Below are 23,501 nucleotides of genomic sequence, written 5' to 3' on the forward strand. Positions count from 1 at the left end.
GCCCTTCCCGGCTGCCAGCGCAGACGGAGCCCGGTGCCAGCAGAGGGCGGGCGGGACTGCGGCACCCGGGGCCGGGAGGGAGCGGGGACAGCACCGGGGAGCGGGGACAGCACCGGGCAGGGAGCGGGGACAGCACCGGGAGGGAACGGGGACAGCACCGGGCAGGGAACGGGGACAGCACCGGGCAGGGAACGGGGACAGCACCGGGCAGGGGGGACAGCACCGGGCAGGAACGGGGACAGCACCGGGAGGGAACGGGGACAGCACCGGGCGGGGGCAAACAGGAGCTGGGACAGCCAGAAAATGTCCTGGAACAGCTCCGTGCGTGAGAGGGGATTTGTGCCGGACCGTGCTGGGACAGGAGGCGGCCGGGCTGGGTCCCCGTGTCCTGGTGGTCACACCTGGCAGTGACCCCTCGCCTCCTCCTCCTCCTCCTCCTCCTCCTCCTCCTGCTGCCCCCAGGATTTTTGGGGGGGTCCCGTTCCCCTCCCGGGACGCGGCACAGAGCGGAGCGGGAGCCGGCTGGGGTCGGCACGGTGCTGCTTTATTTCCAAATCCCTTTATTTCCATGGAGGGGGGCCAGGTTCTCCCTCCCCCCAGGCCCAAATCCCTTGGCGGGACCCTCCCGCTGCCCACCACGGCCCTTGGCAGCCCCTCGGCCCCTTCCAGAGCCCCGGGAGAGCCCGGGAAGGGCCGGACAGCCCGGCAGGGATGCCCCAGGAGCCTCTCCCGGGTGTTTTGGGGACCCCTGGCCCGTCCTGGTGTCCCCAGGCCAGGACTGCCCCTCGCTCAGCCCAGTGTCACCAGCTGGGCAGGGACAGGGAGAGGGGACAGGGCTGGAGCCAAGGGGGGGCTGCACGGGGGGGGTCCCCACCCTCCCCTCCCTTTTGGGGGGGCTCGGGAGTGGCACAGAGGAGGAACAAAGCCAGCACTGGGGGCCGGTGCCGAGAAACCCCTGACGGACACAGCTCAGCTACAGGACACACGGACACGCACTGGACCACGGGGGCACTGCCGGGGGGCACGGGGGGCAGCGGGGGCACGGGGGTCGAAGCTCGGGCCTGGCACCGGGCAGAGCCCAGCCCAGGGGCCCCGCAGGCCGAGGGCAGGTCCCGCCATGCCCCGTCCGCGGTGCCCGGGGGCACGAGGGGCAGCGGGGTCCCCGTCCAGCCCCCCCGTCCAACCCCCAGCGTCCCGCGGGCTGCCGAGAGAACCGAAAAGTGCTTAGAAAAGAGAGAAAGCCCTAGAAAACCTCCCCGGGGCCGGACCCCCTGCTCGCCCCCCTGCCCGGAGCATCCCTGCGGAGGGAGGGAGGGAAGGAGGGATGGGTGGGTGGGTGGGTGGGTGGAGGGGGAGCGGGGCCGGGGGCGGCACCGGAGCTCGGCCCGGGCTCCCCTCACACCAGGGCGTAGTCGAACTGGCCCCGCTCCAAGCCCTCCTTGTGGTCCGTCCAGGAGGAGGCGGGCATGCGGCTGTAGGGGTCCAGCAGGATGCGGAAGCAGCGCACCATCAGCATCACCAAGAACACCAGGAGGAAGATGACGAAGGCAAAGACAGTTTTCTGCTCGGCATCCATGCCCGCGGCGCCGGCGGGGTGCTCCACCAGGGACGGGGAGAGCAGTTCATAATCCATGGTGGATGCATCATTCATGGCAGAGGCCGGGGGCTCCAGGGCAGGGCGGGTTTGGGTGCCCCGGGGCGATCAACTTCAGCCTCTCGCGTGCCCAGGCACCTGGGAAAGCGCCTATTCCATGGGCAACCCCTCGGGATCGGCTCCTGGGCGAGCCCAGAGCTCCTGGAGGGAAAAGCAGAACCGGTGAGGGAGCAGGGATTGGGTACGGGCATGGAGAGATGGTGAGGGAGGAGGAATTGGCCACGAGGAAAGCAGAGATGGTGAGGGAGGGAGAATTGGCCACGAGGAAAGCAGAGATGGTGAGGGAGGAGGAATTGGCTACAGGAAAGCAGAGATGGTGAGGGAGGAGGAATTGAGTGTGGGGGAAGCAGGGATGGTGAGGGAGGAGGGATTGGATGTGGAAAAACAGATGGTGAAGGAGAAGGAATGGGATGTGGGGAAAGCAGAGATGGCTGGGGAGGAGGAACCAGCCACGGGATACAGCAACAGGCCCAGGAAGGTGCTCAGGAGGTTTTCAGGGAATTCTGGATTTCCTGGCAAGCTCAGGAAGCCACTGGTGAGGGCACAAGGCGCGGGTGGGCAGCCCCAGGCACTGGTGCAGAGGCTGCTCCTCTGGCCATGAATGCCCAGCAATCCCTGGAGAGGCCCAGGCTGGTGCTGAGGGACCCTTTGGAAGCCCAAATCCCAGGTGATCCCCACAAAAAGGAGCTGTGGGGACCCAGGGGCTGCTCAGGGAGGCCTGGAGCTGCCCCAGGATGGACTCAACAAGGATGGAGGGGCAGGTTCCTGCTGGGGACTCGTGTCCAGCTGCTGCTTCCCCCAGGGTTTGGAGCAGGGGGAAAGGAACAGGGGCACCCACCTGGCTGCAGCTGCGTGGGGACAGGAGCAGGGCCAGGCTGTGCCCACACAGCCCCGTCACCGAGCTGGGCTCCGGCTCTCCAGGGCTTTGGGAGGCGAGGGAGAGGGACAGAGAGAACAGGGACAGGGTTAACAACAGGGGCTCTGGCCACTGCAGGGAGCACAACAGCACATCCCGGGACTGCTCTGGAATTCCCAGCACTGGGAGAGCTCACCCAGGAGAAATTCACACCAAAATCCCCGGAATATCCACACCAAAATCCCCGGAATATCCACACCAATATCCCTGCAATATCCACACCAAAGTCCCTGCAATATCCACATCAACCTCCCAGGAATGTCCACACCAAAGTCCCTGCAATATCCACATCAACCTCCCAGGAATGTCCACACCAATATCCCTGCAATATCCACACCAATATCCCTGCAATATCCACACCAAAATCCCCGGAATATCCACATCAATATTCCTGCAATATCCACATCAATATCCATGGAATATCCACACCAGCCTCCCAGGAATATCCACACCAAAGTCCCTGCAATATCCACACCAATATCCATGGAATATCCACAACAACCTGCCAGGATTATCCACACCAAAGTCCCTGCAATATCCACACCAATATCCCTGCTATATCCACACCAAAGTCCCTGTAATATCCACATCAATATTCCTGCAATATCCACACCAACATTCCTGGGAGAACATCCATGACAACCTCCCTGGGAAAACATCCACGTCATCCTCCCTGGGAGAACATTGACACCACCCCCTCAGGAGAACATCCACACCATCCCCCCTGCAACATCCACACCATAATCTCTGGAATATCCACATCAATATCCCTGCAACATCCACACCATCATCCCTGGAACATCCACACCATAATCCCTGGAATATCCACATCAATATTCCTGCAACATCCACACCATAATCTCTGGAATATCCACATCAATATCCCTGCAACATTCACACCATCATCCCTGGAACATTCACACCGTCCCCCCTGCAACATCCACACCATAATCTCTAGAATATCCACATCAATATCCCTACAACACCCACACCATAATCTCTAGAATATCCCTGAAATATCCATACCATCCTCCCTGGAACACCCACCCCAATATCCCCTTGCAGCATCCTGGAGCCTGAATTCAGGCTCCAGGAAAAAAAAGCCCAAAATCTCCCTGAGAGAGCTCAAGAACATCCTCTGCCCTCCCTGGCAGCGATATCCAACATCCAACATCCAATATCCAATATTCAATATCCCATATCCAATATCCAACATCCAATATTCAATACCCGATATCCAATAACCAACCTCCAATATCCAACATCCAATATTCAATATCCGATATCCAACCTCCAATATCCAATATTTAATATCCAATATTCAATATCCAATGTCCAATATTCAATATCCAATATTTAATATCCAATATCCATGGGGAAGGGCAAGGCAGAGCAATCCCAAGGCCGCCACTGACCCTCTCCCCAGATGCCACATCCATAAGATTTTAAATCCCCCCAGGAATGGGGATTCCACCCCTTTCCATGGAGGAATTCCCCCAGTATCCTAAACCTAGCCTAAACCTCTCTGTGTGCTTCCCATGGATATATTTGGTTTAAAAATTCCCCTTTGTGGTGCTCAGGACAGCAATAAATCCTGGATCTGGAGATGCCAAATGGCTCAGGGCCCAAATCCAGGGAGGATCAGGCACAGTCAGGACAAAATCGAATAATTCCTGCTAATTGGTAACCCTGGTATGATTTATATATTATTAACACATTGATATTAATATATTTATTTATATTTAATATATGTATTTTATTTTATAGATATATTTATATTTTATTTAGATGTTATTAATACAAAACATATATTTCTATAATTTATATATTATTTATATTAAGTGCTATTTCTCCTGAAAATAAAGGATTTATTCCCCTTTGAGATTTGTTGCCTTTTCATCCCTTGGGGCTCCCAGAGCAGCTGTGGCTGGGAGTGTCCAAGGCCAGGCTGGAGCACCCTGGGGTGGTGGAATTGGGTGCAATTGGGTGCAATTGGACGAGCTTTGGGCCCTTCCAGCTTAACCCATCCCCGACTCTGTGCTCTGGATTTCCTGGGAATTTGGAGCAGAGCCCCATCCCTGCGCTCAGGCCCCTCCAAGGAGCTGCTGTTATTTCAGGAACAGTTGATGGAGTTTTATTAAGATTTTATTCCTGTTCCCTTAGTAACTCAAAAGACACAGGCGAGGAAATTGCTTAATAGGGACAGAGCTCACAAAGGAACAGGATCACTGTCAACAATTCCAGGAGGCTGTGCCCAGGTTTTTTCTGGGAACGAGGCACGAATTAAATGTTAATTTGGGAACAGGGAATATCTAATGAGATGCTTATTACGAACAAAGGAGGGAGTCAGCACGGAGCCAGGCAGGATCTGGGTGTGATCCAGGTGGGATGGAGGGCAGGATGCAGGTTTGGGCTGGAAGGACCTCAAAGCCCATCCAGAGCCAGCCCTGGCACCTTCCAGTGCCCCAGGCAGCTCCAAACCCCCGGCCTTGGGCACCCCCAGGGATGGAGCTCTGGGAATTCCATCCCAGCCCCTCCCCACCCTCATCCTAACAAATTCCTCCCTCATTCCGCCCCGAATCTCCCCTCTTTTCCCTTAAAACCACTTCCCCACCCTCATCTTCACCCTCATAAGTGAAGCACTGGAAAATCTCCCCGGAATGTTTTTTCCAGGATTTTTTGGTGCCTGAACTCCTCAAAGGTGGGGAAAGGCTTCAGTGGCAGGGCCATGGGGGTCCCTCCCTCCTTCCCTTCACCTCCTCAGCAGCGGGTCCTGGTGTCTGAGCCGTGTCTGAGCCGTGTCCCAGCCGTGTCTGAGCCGTGTCCCAGCCGTGTCTGAGCCGTGTACAGCAGGACAGAGGGACAGAGGCAGCTCCGTGCCCCTCTGGACACCCTGGTGCCCCCCCAGGAGCAGCTGCAATCCCTGCATTGCCTTTTTCAGTAAATGCTGCTGCTGGGACGGGGCCTGGCAGCCTCTGGAGCACATCCAGGGGCTGTGCCAGGGAATCCTGAACTTCCAGCGGGATCCAAGCCCTGGGCACGGAGCTGGCCCCGGTCAAAGCAGGGTGTGAGGCTCCTGCAGAGCACGGAGCTGTTCCCCTGCTTTGTGGGGCTGGGAAAATCCTGATTTTCCTGTCTCCCTGTGCTGTGAGTCCCAGAGCTCTGTTACCCCTGGAATCTGCTCCTGCCCCAGCTCAGGGCTGCCCCAGGGGCTGCTCCTCTGCCCTGTGCCAGGCCCAGCAGGAGTAAAAGTGTTCCCCGTGCCAGGAATCCCATCCATGGGATCCACTGGGATCCACTGGGACCCACTAGGATCCACCTCCCCTTCCCAGCTTCCCCCTTAGGGTCAGACCCTTCTTCCCACCCTGTCCGTGCCTGGGGGATGCTGAGCCCCCCCTGCACCTCCAGCCTCGCTGTCCCCAACCCTCCAGTGGATCCATCCCACCCTGGAGAAGCAGGCACAGCCAGCACCGGGCAGTGCCAGCCCTTCCCAAGGATCCAGCAGGACCCAGGGGCTCCCTCCCGGCCCCTCTCCATCCCCCAGCCCTGTGGGATGGACAAAGGGATGCAGGAGGGTCCGGACAATGCCCAGGGAGGATCCTGAGCCCCATCAGGATTCCTCGGGTGTCTGGTGTCCCCTCACATCCCAAACCTGCTCTCAGGACCTCTCCAGCTGGGGCAGTTCCCTGCTGGAGCAGCCTGTGGGTGGTGGGAGGGCTCCAGCCCCTCTCCCGAGCCGGAATCCTGCCTGGATCCAGCAGCGTGGGGCAGATGGACCCTGGATCCAGGGAGATCCCAGTGGATCAGCCCCATGGAGCGTCTGGGATGTCCCATCCCATCCAGGAGCAGCCCAGGGGAAGGCTCAGCCCAGCCCCAGCCACGCAGGGACGATTTCCCCAAATCCCAAGCTCTGAGACCCCGACCCTGCCAAGGACCCTTCTCCCAGACCAATCCAACCCCAGGAAAGGCTGTGCCCACCCCAAATCCCGGCTGCTCTGCCCTCTCCACCCACCCTGGAACATTTCCTGGCTGCCCCCCCCGGCAGAGCGGGGCTGGGGGTCCCTGTCCCCTCGGGATCGGTACCTGGCCGCTGCCCCGGGCTCCCGGCTCCATCCCCGGCCATCCCCCGGCTCCCGGGGAGCGGCGGCGCTCGCTGCCGCCCGAGCGGGTTCCTATGGCGATGCGGAATCCATTAGAATAAAAGGTGGAGCGCAGCAGTCGGAGCCGGAGAAGTTTCCTGAGGCGCCTGCCTGGGAAAGCCAGACCGTGGGAGTGCTCGGGCTCTGGGGCTGAGCTGCGCCCCCGCCCCGGCTCCGCAGCCCTGCGATCCCAAAAAATACCCCCGATCCCATGGGGGGCTCCTGCATCCCAAAAAATACCCCCTGATCCCACGGGGGGCTCCTGCATCCCAAAAAAAAAAACCCCAGGGAGCTCCTGCATCCCAAAAATTCTGCTCTGCCCCCTAAGAAGCACCTGCATCCTAAAAACCTCCCTGCTGATCCCACAGGGAGCTCCTGCATCCCCAAAAATTCTGCTCTGACCCCCTGGGAAGCTACTGCATCCTAAAAACCTCCCTGCTGACCCCTGGGAAGATCTGGCATCCCTGTGATCCCAAAAAAACCTCTCTGATGGAGTTTGGGTTCCTGGGAGGTGCCCACGGGGACTTCTCCACACTCCAGCAGCGCAGGGAACGCTCGGTACCCGGGGCACAGGGCAGCTCAGCAGGGGCAAATTAAAATTGCTTTGCTCGTATGGATGGACAATTCCTGAAGGTCTCCTTCCCACCTGCTCCTGGAAGAGCCACAGGGCCTGGTGTGGCTGTCCTGGCAGCTCCCAGAGTTCCTCTGGAAAAATCCATCCCCTGTGCCATCTCCAAATCCCAAATGTGGCCAAGGGTGCTCAGAGCCTCCCTCTCCATCCATCCATCCATCCATGGATCCATCATCCATCCATCATCATCCATCATCCATCCATCATCATCCATCATCCATCCATCCATCATCCATCATCCATCCTCCATCCATCCATCCATCATCCATCCATCCATCCATCCATCATCCATCCATCCATCCATCATCCATCCATCATCCATCCATCATCCATCCATCCATCCATCCATCCATCCATCCATCATCCATCCATCCATCCATCATCCATCCATCCATTCATCCATCCATCCATCATCCATCCATCCATCCATCCATCCATCATCCATCATCCATCCATCATCCATCCATCCATCCATCCATCATCCATCCATCATCATCCATCATCCATCATCCATCCATCCATCCATCCATCCATCCATCCATCCATCCATCATCCATCCATCATCCATCCATCCATCATCCATCCATCCATCATCCATCCATCATCCATCCATCCATCCATCATCCATCCATCATCCATCCATCCATCATCCATCCATCATCCATCCATCCATCCATCCATCATCCATCCATCCATCATCCATCCATCCATCCATCCATCCATCCATCCATCCATCATCCATCCATCCATCATCCATCCATCCATCATCCATCCATCATCCATCCATCATCCATCATCCATCCATCATCCATCCATCCATCATCCATCCATCCATCCATCCATCCATCCATCCATCCATCATCCATCCATCCATCCATCCATCCATCCATCATCCATCATCCATCCATCCATCCATCCATCCGTTATCCACGGATCCATGGATCCATCCATCATCCATCCATCCATCCATCAATCATCCATCATCAATCCATCATCCATCCATCCATCATCCATCATCCATCCATCCATCCATCATCCATCATCCATCATCCATCCATCATCCATCATCCATCCATCCATCCATCCATCCATCATCCATCCATCATCCATGGATCCATGGATCCCTCCATCCATCCAAGGCCAGGCTGGACAGGGCTTGGAGCACCCTGGGACAGGGATGGGACCAGAAGAGCTTTCAGGTCCCTCCCAGCTGAAGCCATTCTGGGATTCGTGGCTTTAATTCAACTTTAATTTCAAGACTTTTGTCCCAAAATTCCTCTGCCTCTCCTGAGGTCCTTGATAAAGAGCCCCTGGCTGTGGGAATTGCTGTGTGGAGCTTCCCACTCTGCCCTCTCTCCTTGGAAGGCTCTCAGAGCTGGAAGAGATCCCTGTGCTGAGGAATTGTTCCTCCTACAGCACAAAAAGCTGGATGGTCTCAGGGGGAGCTGGGGACAGAAGCGCCCTGAGGCACAGGGATTCAGGAATATTCAGAAATTCTGGCACTCAGGAATATTCAGAAATTCTGGCACTCAGGAATATCAGTCCCAGCCCTGCCTCAGAGCCAGGCTTGGAGCTGCAGCCTCAGGGGGATCTGGGGTTTGGGGGATGCTGAAGAAATTCCAGGTGGAGGCAGGAAGGATCAGGTTCCTGCTGGATAACGAAATGAGGCTCAGCCTTTGCCTTGTCCCACGCTCAGCCCTGCGGTCTGGGGACAGGAAAATCCCAGTGTTTCTCTAATCTGAGCTCCCTTCCCTACAAAATGCCAGAAACCTCCAGCAGGATCTGAGCCCTTTTTAGTGCTGACAAAGGGATCTGTGGAACCTGCAGTGGCTGCTCCGGGTACAGCCCTGTGGCACCGAGTGACTGTTCCTGCTTGGAGGACAATCCCACACTTGGCTGCTCCAGTTCCAGGCAAAAAAAAAAACCAAAAAAAAACATTGCCCGTGGCTGGGGGAAAACCATTTGTGCTCCCTGCAGCTTCCAGCCACGGCAGGTTGGATTTCAGCTGCCAATGGAAATGAAAGAAAATCACCTTGGGCTTATTGGGAGCCTGGGTGGCTGCAGGAGAGAAATTCCTCCATGGAAAGGGTGGGCAGGCCTTGGAACGGGCTGGATCCCCATTCCTGCAGGGGCTGAAAGCCACGGGGATGTGGCACTTGGGGACAGGGGTGGCCTTGGCAGTGCTGGGCTCGATGGCCTTGGAGGCTTTATCCAGTTCCACAATATTCAATTATATCCACCAGAACCCCTGGCCCTGGTGGGGCTCCCCTCCCACCCAAAGCCCCTTCCCGAGGGCTGAGGCCTCACTCCCAACATTTCCTGGTGACACTGAGGGATTGTCCTGTCCTGTCCTGTCCTGTCCTGTCCTCTCCAGGCTCCCCTGCTCAAGCAGAGAATTCCAAATTCCAGCTCGCTGCCCCTTCCCGAGCCAAGCCCAGCCCTGCAGAGCTCTCCTGGACAGGTGAGGGATGTTTCACACCTGAGCTGCTCCCTGCTTGCTGCAGGAGCTCTCCCTGCACAGAATCCCATCCCTGCAGCTTCCCTGAAGCACCGAGGAGAGGCCACGAGGGCAATCCTGCTCCTTTGGATGCTCCAAAGGGGAAAAGAGCAAAAGGAAACTCCTGGAGCAGGAATTTCCAGGGTCAGGCAAACGCAGGGAGGAAACCCCAATTTCCAGGGAGCCCTGAGGTGTCCCCAGGCAGGAACTGGGGGCTGCAGCCAGGGCAATCCACGGCTCTGGACAACCCCAACCAAATTCCTGCAGTTTTCCTTCAAAACCAGCCTTTCCTGGTCGAGGTTTGTGACACCAAAAATGGGAGTGACAGAGGGGTCAGGGAGCTCTGGGGACACCAGCAGGGTCCAGGTCCCTGCAGCCACCCCAGGAGAGGCTTCAGCAGCTCCAGAGCCACAGCATTCCCTGATCCCTCTTTCCTTGCCATGCACCAACCACAGAAATTCCCAGTGCCCGTCCCCTCCTCCTGCTCCGCTCCTGCCACCCCAGCCCCGCTCCAGGGCCTGGGGAGGAGCATCCCAGGCTCCCAAAATGGATTTTGATGCCAGCCCAGGTGACCCAGAGGCCACAAATTGTGTTGCCACTTGCGGTGGGACACATCAATCTGCTCCATAACTCCTCAGAGAACCTCTGGATAACCGGGAGCATCCCATGGGATTCTTTCTTCCTGAAAGAATTTGTCACATCCATAAATTGCTGGGAGATTTATTCCTGCCAGCCCTAAAACTGCACACAAAGTAATGGGATTTGTCCAAAGCCTTTAACAGGCTGTTCCCCTTGATTTAAAGGCTGTTGAAGTGTCTTTATTTTCTTAGCACATTATTAATTCACATTCTGGCTCCGAGGTGCCTCCAGAGCCGGCGATTTGGGAATCAGAGCAGGAAAGGGCAGCTGGAAGGGCTTAGGCAGCAAAAACCCAGCCCAGGGTAACTCCAGGCTGGGAATAAGCAAAGGTTATCCGTGCCTGGATTGTGCATGGAACAGGCACGCTCAGCTCCGGTGCTCTGCACAAAAAATGAAATCATTCCCTGTCCCCAGCTCTGGGAATTGCAATCCCAGTTCCAGGCTGGGGCAGTGCTCCCTGAGGCTCTGGGAATGTCAGCTCCAGCCCCTCCAGGGGCTCCCAGCTCCCCCAGGGCCCTGCCCTGACCCTGCCCCGTTCAGGGGATGTTTCCCTTGGGGTCGGGGTCTCTGAGCCCCAGGGGGAGGAAATTCGGGATTTCATCAGTGCCAAAAGTGTGGGGACACCTCCTGAACACTCCAGGATCCGTCCCTGGGGATCAAAACCTGGGGAAGGCTCCTGGAGGGTCCTAAAAGTCACTCCCATCCCATCCCAGTGCCACTCCCATCCCATCCCATCCCATCCCAGTGCCAGCTCCCGACCCCTCATCCTGACCATCCTTTCCGTGAAGGACTTTTCCCAATATCCAAATTAAACCCCCCCTGGCACAGCTCGAGGCTGTTCCCTCTTGTCCTGTTGTTGTTCCCCGGGAGCAGATCCCGATTTCCCCTGTCAGGAATTGTGGGATATTTATAAACACAGCCCCACACTCCCTCATCCAAAGGCCCAAACCCAGCTCCAAAAGCACCTGGACATTCCAAATTCCCCCCAAATCCACCCATCCAAGGCCATGTGCAGTGGGAGAGCCCGGAAGGGGATCAAACCCAGGAGTTTCCCACGGGCAGCCTGCGCCGCCTCATTTTGCGTTAATTTGCATTTTTCCTGTTCTTTATGAGCCATTGAAAGAGGATGGGGCAGCTCGAGGCCTCCCCCAGCACCAATCCAGGGATAAGTTTACAGGAATTCAGCCTGGAAAACAGGGAGGGCGTTTCTGCTGTGTGCAAACAACCCCAGAAATGCTGAGTAATTCCTGGAGCATGGGAAGCAATCATTACTTTTAATTACCAATTAAATGACTCGGTAATTTCTTGCATTCAAGCAGCAATGGAACTGCAAACAATGCCAGGCAAATCGGGTCTTTAGCATTTAATTACCGGGCTCTGCCATGAATTATTGAGCAAATGGGCAAAGACTCAGCTCCGAAGAACTCCGGCGCTGCAATTAAAGGATTTTTAATCATTCCTGGGTCGGAGGCGCTGTTCGGAGCCGCCCTCCACGTGCACCAGGACCCGGAGCAGCAGCCGAGGCTCTGCGAGGACCACGGAGCTGAATTCCCCGAAATAAACGGGGATGGGAGCGCACGAGAGTGGGGTCATCGATCCCAGCCTGGGCAGCTTCGCTCCTGCCACAGAATTCCAGACCGGGCTGGCTTGGAGGGACCTTGAAGCGCAGGCAGTGCCACCCCTGGGCACCTCCCGCTGTCCCAGGGCGCTCCCAGCCCCTAAAACCCGACTGGGAAGGCAGCAGAGGCCGAACAGAGCGAACACCCCCAAATCCACGGCGGATGCCGAGTGCTCCCCAGCCCAGCACCCCCGCACGGCCGTGAATCCGAGGGGAAATGGGCTTTGCCAGGGCCAGCACGGGCTGATTGCTGCCCTCCAGGGATTCCAGAGGCGGCCCCTCCCCGCCTGGGGAATTCTCTGGAATTGTTCAGCCCCTCCAGCCCCTCCAGCTCAGAGGGAGCAGGAGAGGGAGGCGAGGAGGGAAAGCGAAGCCTCGCTGGATTTGCTCCATGTCCTTCCCAAAAGCACGAAAAAAGTGTCCCAGCCTCTCTGCCTGGGGAGTGTTTTAACCTGGAGAGCATCCCTGCATCCCTGATTCCTTCCATCCCTCATTCCTTCCATCCCTCACCATCCTTCCATCCCTCATTCCTTCAATCCCTGCATCCCTCATTCCTTCCATCTTTCCATCCCTGCATCCCTCATTCCTTCCATCCCTCATTCCTTCCATCCCTGCATCCCTCATTCCTTCAATCCCTGCATCCCTCATTCCTTCAATCCCTGCATCCCTCATTCCTTCTGTCCCTGATTCCTTCCATCCTCCCATCCCTGTATCCCTGATTCCTTCCATCCCTGATTCCTTCCATCCCTCCTTCCTTCCTTCCATCCCTGATTCCTTCCATCCCTGCATCCCTGATTCCTTCCATCCTTCCATCCTCCCATCCCTCAATTCCCACATCCCTCCTTCCTTCCATCCCTGATTCCTCCCATCCCTCCATCCTCCTTCCATCCCTCCAGGCTTTTCAGGACATGTGGGGCCCTGCAGGACCGAGCAGGAGCCCCGAGGAGCTGAGGGACCCCCGGCAGCACCCCCAGAGCTGAGCTGCTCCTCCTCCTCCTCTCTCCCTCCTTCTCCTCCTCCTCCTCCTCCCCCGCAGTGCCAAAGCCTCTCAGTCACCGAGATGAGCTGATAAAAATGCAGATCGATGGCAGGGCCAGGGCTCAGCTCCGGGAAATCGATGCCGTTCCCATGCCGAGAACTCCCCGGGATTTTATCCAGGCTTAGGGGCTGCAGGGAGCGGGGGGATCCCGTTCCTGCCTCCCTCAGGGGAGGTCCTGATCAAATCTGGCCACAGTCCCCAGCATTTGGGGCAAAGCAGGCAGGGGAAGGATCTGGGAGCTGCTGGTGGATCACAGGGGCTGCCCTGAGCTCCTTGAGGCTCCCCAGATCCAGACTCTGCTCCAGGGATGTGCTGTGGGATGGACAGGATTAGGGAAGGCAGGGATGGCCATGGACCCAAAAAATCCCCCCAAAATATTCCCAAAATCACCAAAAATCTCTATCAAAACCAGGGGGATCCAGCAGGGTCCTGGATCCCAGCAGGGTCCGGATCCCAGCAGGGTCCTGGATCCCAGCAGGGTCCAAATCCCAGCAGGGTCCTGGATCCCAGCAGGGTCCAGATCCCATCAGGGTCCTGATCCCAGCAGGGTCCAAATCCCAGCAGGGTCCTGGATCCCAGCAGGGTCCAAATCCCATCAGGTCCCTCTGGCCCATCCCCATCTCTCCCCTCCTCCATGGCTCCCCCAGGGCCAGGGATGCCTGGCCTGGGTTGGGGTGAGTGACACCCACGGGACGGAGCAGGAGGGGAGGAGCATCCCCAGCACCCAAATCCTCTCATCCCAGTGCTGGAACCCTTCCCCTTCCCCCTTCCAGAGGGGGACAGCGCTGTCCCCCTGCAGGGGGGACCCCCATCCTGCCCAGGGGATCCCTGTGTCCCCCACCCTGCTCTGGGCTGCAGCTCCAGCCCTGTTCCAGCATCCCAGGCTGCTCCTGCCCTGCCAGGACACTCTGTGCCAGGCTGGTGCCAAGCTCTCTCCATCACTGCCTGGTCCAAGCTCTCTCTCTCCATCACTGCCTGGTCCAAGCTCTCTCTCTCCATCACTGCCTGCTTTGTCTCCCCGCCGTGCCCTGGTGGACAGAGGCGTTCCTGGAAGCACCTTGGCAGCCAGGCTGGGCTGGGATCCTGCTCCAGGACCAGCAGGGCTGTGTCTGCCCCGGGCCTGGCAGGACACCAGGCGCCCTGGGGACGAGGTTCCCTCCCTGCTGCTCTCAGGGAATGTTCCTGACGTCCCTGTCCTGCACAGCTCTGCAGAATCCGTGTGTGTTTGCTCCATCCCCTGGCAGCAGCTCTGGTTCCAGCCCCCTCCTCTCCTGGAGGAGCCTTGGGGGCATCCCTGACCTGGAGAGGAGAGGATCCCATGGATGGAGCAGCTCCAGCAGGGAGCAGGAGACAAAGCATCCCCGAGCTCTGCCCTGCCCTGAGCCCATCCCCATCCCTCTGGAACACCCCCAGCACCCTCAGGGAGTGCCCAGCTCCATCCAGGGAGTGCCCAGCTCCACCCAGGGAGTGCCCAGCTCCATCCAGGAGTTCCCTCATCCCTCAGTCCTTGGGAAGGCTCAGCAGCTGCTGGGGACTCATGGCCCAGCCCCAGCAGTGGCTCAGATCTGGATCCCAGTGTGGGATGCTCCAGGCAGGGATGAAGGAATGAAAGGAGAGCGTTACAAAACAGCCCTTGGAGCAGGGAAGGGAATTTGGAAGGGAATTTGGCCGGCACCCGCTCGCCCTCCCAGGCCTTAATCCCTTCGTTAGCACAGCCCGGCACAATTAAAGACAAACTCCCAGCCCTGCAATGCAGAGGGGCTGCGGGAGATCCCGGGAATTCAGGGAATTCAGGCACCGGAGTCTCCGGCCTGAGGAGCCCCGAGGAGCCCTGAGGAGCCCAGGCAGCTCCACGGGGCCGATCCAGGCATTTTCCAGCTGAATTCCCCCAGCCAAGAGCTCTCCCAGGCCAGAGGATCCCTCATCCCCCTGGGCTGGGCCAGCCCCAAGGGCAGCGGGAAGGTGGGGACGGCGAGGCTGGGATGGCAAAGCCACAACACGGGGACACCTCCAAGGGAGCTGTGGGATCATGGAATGGGCTCAGGGACAGCTCCCACTGCCCCAGGCTGCTCCAAGCCCCAGCCAGCCCGGCCTCCAGAGCCATTCCAGGCTGGAGGAGCATCCAGGAGCTCCTGCCCGGCCTCCAGAGCCTTTCCAGGCTGGAGGAGCATCCAGGAGCTCCTGCCCAGCCTCCAGAGCCTTTCCAGGCTGGAGGAGGATCCAGGAGCTCCTGTCTGGCCTGCAGAGCCATTCCAGGCTGGAAGAGCATCCAGGAGCTCCTGCCCGGCCTCTTTGGGAACTCCCAGGATTCTGCTCCTCTCCATGACCCCAAAGCTGTGGCTCTCCTGTGGGTTCAGGGCTCTCTGCTCCAAACCATTCCCAAGGACTGGGGAATGCCAGCAGAAGCTTCCAAAGAAACGTTTGGATTCCAAAAATCCTCCCTGAAGGAGGTTCTGCCTGGGCGGTTGGGATGTAGAGACCTGGTGGGCACCAAGGAAGGGAAAGCCACGCAAGGGCTTGGGGAGATGTGAAAATCCATGGATTCAGCTGTGCTGCCCAGTGCTGGGAGCTTCCCAGGCTGCAGCTCTGCACCTCAGGCACATCCCAGCTCCCCAGCAGCACCCTGCCCTGCCCACACCACAGAATCCTTCAGCAGGTGCCCTGGAAGGGTCTGGTGGGTCCCTCCCTCGGGATCCCGGGTGGTTTCCAGACAGATTCAACTCCAGGCACGGCTGGGATGGGAAAGGGAATGGGAACGGGCAGGTCCTGTCCCACCAGCCAGGCACGACTGGGATCAACAATTCCAGACCCACTCCAGATCCCTCTTTTGGGTCCCCAGAGCTCTTCCCCGCAGGTTCCAGCAGGGAACAGCCTCCAGCTCCCCTTTAATCCCCGTTTTCCATCCCTGCCCCCACGCCCTGGAGCTCTCCCATCCCGCCATTCCCTCTCCATCCTCGGTCATTCCTTTAATCCCGGGTTTAGCGCCCCGCCCCGGGCTGCAGCTCAGCCTGATGGCCCTGGGCTCCCTCCGGGGAGCTCCGATCCATCAATTCCACTTTGTGGGGAGCGCTCGGAGGCAGCGCAGCTCCAGCCGGGCAGCGCTTCCTTGGGATCAGCCGCTCCCAGAGCTCGGCTCGGCATTTACCGGCGGCACTCGGCGCTTGCAGGGAGCTCAGAGCCGCCAGCCCGAGGTGTCACCGCTGCTGTCACCCGCTGCTGTCACCCGCTGCTGTCACCCGCTGCTGTCACCGTGTCAGGCGCCGGGGGAGGCGCGGAGCTCACGAACCGCGGCTGCCGCTCCCAGCTCCGGCTTTTCCGGCATCCACCCACGGCCCTGCTGCTGCTCCAGCCCCAGCCCGGCCTGCCCGGGCTGCCCACGGCCCGCTCCGTCCCGCTGAGCCCCGGGAACGCTGCCCCGGCCCCGGGAGCAGCGAGCAGATGCCGCCGGCAGCGGGAGCGCCCGGCCGGGGCCAGCGGCAACAGGTGGATGGAGCCTTGGGGACAGCAGGCGCTGCTGGGTGGCCCTGGAGCTGTCCCAGGTGATGGAATCAGGGAATTGTTTACGCTGGAAAAGTCCCCCGAGGTCGCTGAGCCCGTTGCCGGCATTGCCCAGGCCAGCGCTGGTCCCCGTCCCCAAGTGCCACATCCACGGTTTGAAATGGCCACGGGGATGGGGACGCCCCCAGTGCCGCCGTGCCGGTGCTTGAGCAGCTTCTCCGTGGAGAAATTGCCCCAATCTCCACCCTAAACCCTGCGTGGCACAGCCTGAGGCCCTGTCCTCGTCCTTCCCGGGGGCATTTGCAGCCCGGGGGTTCCACCCGCGCCGCTCTCAGGGACGATCCCACCTCCTTCCCTTCCCCTCCTGGCACAGGAACCGTGGGGAGAGACCCCGAACAGATCCCAGGATCCTCCCAGGGCTGCTCAGGGAAAAAACAGAGCATCACCCAAGGACCTGGGCACTGCCAGCAGCGCTGGGGCTGCGCTGCCACAGCAACCGGGCAGATCCTGCTCCCACCGCCTCCCTCGGCCGGGAAAACCATCCCCGGCTCCTGTCCCACGCACGGCCCAGCCCGGGCACCGCCGGAGCCACCGCGAGCATCGCCCTGTCCCCAGCCGAGCCGGGAGGAGGCAGAGCCCCGGCAACGGCAGAAAGGAGGGGACGGCAGCCGGGTCCCGGGAGCCCCCAAAGCGCCTCAATGCCACAGCTGGCCCTGCTGGAGCCTCAGCTCATGTTCAACACGAGGCTCTGCACCAAAAGCTGCCCCCAGCCGGCCCAGACTTCCCCAGTTCCCCCCGCCACTCCCCGGCACTCCCGGAGAGCTCCCGCAGCTCTTCCCGAGGGGCTGGGAGTGGAACGGCCCCGGCTCCTGCGGGGCTCTGCCCCTTGTCCCGGGGTTCTGCGGGACCCCCCCGGCTCCCGCACCGACCCCCGGCTCCAGCAGGGACCCAGCGGCTCCGGTTCATCCCAAACTTTCCCGGAGCCGCCTCCCCCACCGTCTCCCAGGCCGGGGTGGGGACCTCAAATCCCCTCAGCCCTCGGGGGCTTCGGCAGCCGCCCCTTGGCTCCCCGACAGCAGAACCCCAAAATCAGCGGCTTTGCAGCAGCTGCGGGAATTCCTTGTTTTCCACTTCTTCTTCCCCGAAACGCCCATCCCAGATTTTATCGAACAGCGATATTCCTTCCAATATTCCCCTTTTTTCCCCCTCTCCCCCACCCCAGGCTGTCACAGACCCCCGACCCCCGGGGATACCGCACCTCTCGGGACCCCCCATGCCCACAGGGAGCCCACCCGGGCACCGGGAGCGGCACCGGGAGCGGCACCGGGAGCGGCACCGGGAGCGGCACCGGGAGCGGATCCCCCCGCATCCCGCACCGCCCCTGCGGAGCCGCGGCCGGGCGGTGCCCGGTGCAGCCGCGGGGCTCCGCCACCAAACTTTGCCGGTTCCCCCCGGTTCCCCCCGGTTCCTCCCCGCTCACCTGCGCTCCGGGCGGCGGGCGGGGGCCGCGCCCGCCCCGCCGCTCCCCGAGCCCATCCGGACCGGCCCCGCCGCCGCTCCACGGCGCAGCCTGCCCGGCCCGGGAGCGGAGCCGCCGCCGGCGCTTGCGGGGCCGGGGTTTGAATTCCTCCGAGCGGCCCTGATTGGGCTGCGGAACGGGGGGGGGGGGGAGCTGCGATCGGGGGGGGCGGAGTGAGGATACGGGGTGGGGAGGGATGCGTGGGGTGCGGGGATGCGGAGGGTGGGGAGGGATGCGGGGGATGCGAGGAGGGATGGAGGATGCGGGAGATGGAGGATGCGGGGGTGTGGTACCCGGCGCTGGGGGGGATGCAGCGGCTGCGAGGAGGCGGGAGGGGGTGGGAAGCGTGCGGGGCTGCGGGGGGGATGCGGAAAGGGGTGCGGGATGTGGGGCAGGGGGAGGTTGGAGGGGGATACAGGTGGAGCGGGGGGATGCAGGGATGTGGCTCCTGGGGGGACTTTAGGGGTGCAGGGATGTGGTACCTTGGAGGCATTTTAGGGATGCAGGGATGTGGTATCCTGGGGGAATTTCAGGGATGTGATACCTTGGAGGCATTTTAGGGATGTAGGGATGTGGTATCCTGGGGGGATTTCAGGGATGTGGTACCTTGGAGGCATTTTAGGGATGCAGGGATGTGGTATCCTGGGGGGATTTTAGGGATGTGGTAACCTGGGGGATTTAGGGTTGCAGGGATGTGGTATCCAGGGGAAATTTCGGGGATGTGATACCTTGAGGGGATTTTAGGGATGCGGTCCCTGGGGGATTTCAGGGATGTGGTCCATGGAGGCATTTTAGGGATGCAGGGATGTGGTTCCTGGGGGATTTCAGGGATGTGGCTCCTGGAGGATTTCAGGGATATGGTTCCTGGGGGGATTTTAGGTATGTGATACCTTGGGGGGATTTCAGGGATGTTGTTCCTGGTGGGGTTTCAGGGATGTGGTACCTTGGGGGATTTCAGGGATGTGGTACCTTGGGGGGATTTTAGGGATGTGGTTCCTGCGGGGATTTTAGGGATGTGGTTCCTGGAGGATTTCAGGGATGTTGTTCCTGGTGGGGTTTCAGGGATGTGGTACCTTGGGGGGGTTTCAGGGATGTGGTTCCTGGGGGATTTCAGGGATGTGGTACCTTGGGGGGATTTTAGGGATGTTGTTCCTGGGGGATTTTAGGGATGTGATACCTTGGGGGGGTTTCAGGGATGTGGTTCTTGGGATTTTAGGGATATGGTTCCTGAGGGGATTTTAGGTATGTGATACCTTGGGGGGATTTTAGGGATGTGGTTCCTGGGGGATTTCAGGGATGTGATACCTTGGGGGGGTTTCAGGGATGTGGTTCTTGGGATTTTAGGGATATGGTTCCTGAGGGGATTTTAGGTATGTGATACCTTGGGGGGATTTTAGGGATGTGGTTCCTGGGGGATTTCAGGGATGTGATACCTTGGGGGGGTTTCAGGGATGTGATACCTTGGGGGGGTTTCAGGGATGTGGTACCTTGGGGGGTTTCAGGGATGTGGTACCTTGGGGGGGTTTCAGGGGTGTCCCTGGGGGTGCAGGGGTTGTGCCACGTGTGGGGCAATGCCAGGAATGTGCTGGACACGCCCGGGGAGGTGCCAGCACCGGGCCCTGGGAGCAGGGACAGGGGCTGCAGTGGGTGTGGTCCTGCAGGAGGACCCTGGGGATGCAGGGAGGAGCAGAGCCATGGGAAGGCTGTGAAAATACGGGACTGGGGGGCCAAGGTGGCTGCAGGGGCATCCATGGGCATGTGGGGGTGGCAGGAAGCCTTGGAGCAGCCCCGTGCTGGGACAGGCAGGAGGCATCCAGGCCCCACGGGGTTTTTTTGGCCACGATCCCTTCCAAATGCCAGCTTGGAATTCCAGGATTGCTGCTGCTGGTGCTCATCCCATCCTGCCGAGGGTCCCTGGGATGCTCCCGTGGGACAGGACCCTGACAATGGAGCTGCTGCTCCTCCCCAGCCAGGAGCTCCCCTCAGAGCATCCCTGCAGCCGAGCCCATCCCTGCTGCTGCACCATTCCTGGCTGGATCCGGCCAGAGCAGGGGGTGACTCTGTTTTCCCTCCAGGCCTTGTCCCCAGTCCCTCCCCAGCTCTCCTGGAGCCCCTTCAGGCCCTGCAAGGGGCTCTGAGCTCTCCCTGGACCCTTCCTTTCCCCAGCTGAGCGCCCCCAGCTCTCCCAGAGCAGAGATGCCCCATCCCACATGGAATCCCTTAGGCTGGAGATGGAAGAGGCGCCCGCTGGGGTGGCACAGACCTTGGGAGCAGCTGGGAGCAAGGCTGAGCTCTGCCAGGGCTCCCACATCTGGGCATTCCACAGAAAATTCCACTCATTCCCTTAAAATTATCAGCCCTTGCTGTGGGCACAACGGAGTCACACAGACCCGAGGAGGCTGGCAGGAGGGGAGAAAAAAAAAAAAATAAAAAAAGGAAAAAAAAAAACGCCTGGAAAAGTGTTTCTGTGCACGGCTTCGGTGTCTCCATGGCTACGGGAGCTCCTGGCAGACGTTCCCGGGGAACTCAGACGTGGCGGTGCCAATGGAGACCGCGGGGCTCATCCTCGCCAGGGCAGGTCCCGCTCACATCCCCTGGATCCAAACGAACGCCAGAAGGAGACAGCGAGAGAGAGCCCGGCCCAGGCCGGGAGGGATGGAGGGAGCCGTGGGTGCAGCGCCCGGCACCTCCCGAAGGAAAAATGAGGCTGTGACACCGGGAAAAATGAGGCTGTGACACCGGGAAATGTGAGGCTGTGACACCGGGAAATGTGAGGCTGTGACACCGGGAAAACTGAGGCTGTGATCCTGGGAAAACGGAGCCTGTGTTCCTGGGAAAAATGAGGCTGTGATCCTGGGAAAGCTGAGGCTGTATCCTGGGAAAAATGAAGATGTGACACCGGGGAAAATGAGGCTGTGACACCGGGAAAACTGAGGCTGTGATCTCGGGAAAACTGAGCCTGTGATCCCAGGAAAACGGAGCCTGTATTCCCGGCAAAATGAGCCTGTGTTCCTGGGAAATCTGAGGCTGTGATCCCGGGAAAACTCAGCCGTTGTTCCCGGGAAATCTGACCCTCAATTCCCAGGGAAAGCCGAACCTCTCTCAGACCCAGGGAATGCTGAGCCTCTCTCAATTCCAGGGAATCCTGAGCCTCTCCCAATCCCATGGAATCCTGAGCCTCTCTCAATTCCCATGGAATCCTGAGCCTCTCTCAATTCCCAGGGAATGCTGAAGCTCTCTCATTTCCCAGGGAATGCTGAGCCTCTCTCAATTCCCAGGGAATCCTGAGCCTCTCTCAATTCCCATGGAATCCTGAGCCTCTCTCAGTTCCATGGAATCCTGAGCCTCTCTCATTTCCCATGGAATCCTGAGCCTCTCTCAGTCCCAGGGAAGCCCCGGGCAGGGCTCACAGACCCCGCTGCCATCAGAGCCTGCCTGGGATGTTTGGATCCCTCCTTTCCCAGAGCAAACCTCGCTGGCAGCAAGGATCCATCAAAATCACCGTGGATTTTCAGGGTATTTTAAGAAAATGGTTTCGTGAAGTTTCTGCTGCCTTTGCGTTTAAAAAGGGAGGTATTTTTGGAAGTTTCTCCTTTCCCGTTTCAAAATCTATGTAAATCCTGTCAGATAGTCCCAGTTCCCAATTAGCAGCACTGCAGCAGCCAAGGGAAAATGAATTAAAGCTGGTTTAAAAAGCACCTCAGCTGAAAACATCCCAGGGAAAGGCGAGATGGAGATCAAGGACAGGATAAAATCAATGGATCCATCCCTCAGCCCGTGCTCATCTCCCCTCCCGAGGGCTGCTTTGAAATCCAGCCCTTCCAAACCACCCTGGAACCGGGATGGCTGTTAAGGGATGGCACAGAGGGGTTGGATCCCATCCCCCTGGGTCATTCCCGGGGTTTTCCAGCCCGCAGGGACATTCCCAGAGCTCTGTGTGCCCCTTTGGTGACAGCCACCCTTGGTTGTTCAGTGCCAGCTGCCCCATCCCCTCTGGAGCAGGGATGCTGTGCCAGGATCCTGCTCCTGTTGGGTGTCCAGCTGCTCCCAGGGGATCTTTGGAAGCTTTTTCCTGCAGCCCCAGCCCAGCCCTCGGCGCTGGCGTTCGGGATTTTCCTGCTGCTGTTCCCGGCTCCTGAGCCAGGGAATCGGGACTGGCTCAGGAGGACCTGAAACGCCTCCAGTCCCACCCCCTTCCCACCTTCCCCGGCTGCTCCAGCCCCATCCAACACTTGGACACCTCCAGGGATGGGGCAGCCACGGGCAGAACCTTCCCAAGTGGAATTTCCTCCCCGTGGGGAGAAAATTAGGCTTAGAAACTCTCTAAGCCTTTGCCTTAATCCAGCTTTATTTATTTCTTTGAATTGGCAGGAAGAGTCAGAGGCAGAAGGATCCCTCAGTAACTCATCCCTCCACCCAGGCTGACAAAGCCCCCGCTCCTTCCAGCAGCTCCAGGGACAACTCACAGCTCTTGGAGCTGATCAGAGACAGGAGAAGAATCATTTTGGAATCATTCACCACAAAAAAAAAACCCAAAAAAAAAAAAAAAATCAAACCAAAACCATCTCCGAGGCTTTGGCAGAGGAGCTGAGCTCTGGAGAGGCAGCACAGGCGGCTGCTGCTCCATGGATCTGTCCCAGCTGCCTTCCCAGATGAAAAACACCTCATTCAAAAAATCCTCCCCCCTCTAATGAATTGTTCCTAAACGAGCTTGGTGCTCGGGGCTTGGCTCAGAGCTGTCATTTGGCAGGGATGCTTTGTGTGCTCAAGGCTGGAAAGAAGAGCCCCAGTGCCAGAAAGGCCCAGGGAGGACAATTTCACCTGGCAGCAGGGGCTGCATCCCTAAAAAATGCATTGGAGGGAGGAGGAGAGGAGCAAAGAGCACTGAGGGACCACTGGGGACACCCTGACCGTCCCATCCCATCAAATCCAGCACTGAAGTGGGAAAATCCTGAACAAACCCCTCAGGGCAGGGCTGGGTGTGCAAACTCCAGCACTGCAGGATCTGGGAAAAGCCCCAGATATCCCGGGGTGACAGTGAGGGATGGCCCAGGGGCAGCTGTGGGACCACAGAGCCCTGGAATGGCTGGGAATCACCTCATCCCAGCCCTTCCCTGAGGGTGGGCAGGCCCTGGGGTGCCCCTGGATCCCTGGCAGTGCCCAAGGCCAGGCTGGAGCTCGGGAGCAGCCTGGGAAGGGCTGGGGGCTGTGGGGGCTCAGAGCCCCCCACGGTGGGATGGGAACAGCCCACGGGATGCAGGAGCAGCTCTGAGTCACCATCCCAGCATCCCCATCCCCATGGCAACCCTGCAGCATCCGGGGCATGGAGCCAGGGGCAGGGCTGGCAGTGC

The 23,501-nt window shown here is 59.2% G+C and overlaps 1 protein-coding gene across 1 annotated transcript; it reads right to left on the reverse strand.

Annotated features, from left to right (window-relative positions):
* Positions 1-523: 523 nt before the first annotated feature.
* On the reverse strand, positions 524-18,304 carry CTXN1 (cortexin 1). The gene is made up of 3 exons (XM_071451568.1): positions 18,112-18,304; positions 2,493-2,577; positions 524-1,795 (listed from the first exon to the last, which is right to left on the reverse strand). Exon 3 carries the CDS (start codon positions 1,649-1,651, stop codon positions 1,397-1,399), a length of 255 nt encoding a protein of 84 aa, XP_071307669.1. The 5' UTR covers positions 1,652-1,795; positions 2,493-2,577; positions 18,112-18,304; the 3' UTR covers positions 524-1,396.
* Positions 18,305-23,501: the final 5,197 nt, after the last annotated feature.

Source organism: Agelaius tricolor, unplaced genomic scaffold (assembly GCF_023055355.1).
Source record: "Agelaius tricolor isolate 1412-34295 unplaced genomic scaffold, bAgeTri1.0.p SCAF_33, whole genome shotgun sequence".
Lineage (NCBI taxonomy): Eukaryota > Metazoa > Chordata > Aves > Passeriformes > Icteridae > Agelaius > Agelaius tricolor.

What these genes read in the sequence shown, in the direction of transcription:
- CTXN1 (XM_071451568.1), bottom strand. Translation starts at nt 1,651, where the DNA reads ATGAATGATGCATCCACCATGGATTATGAACTGCTCTCCCCGTCCCTG.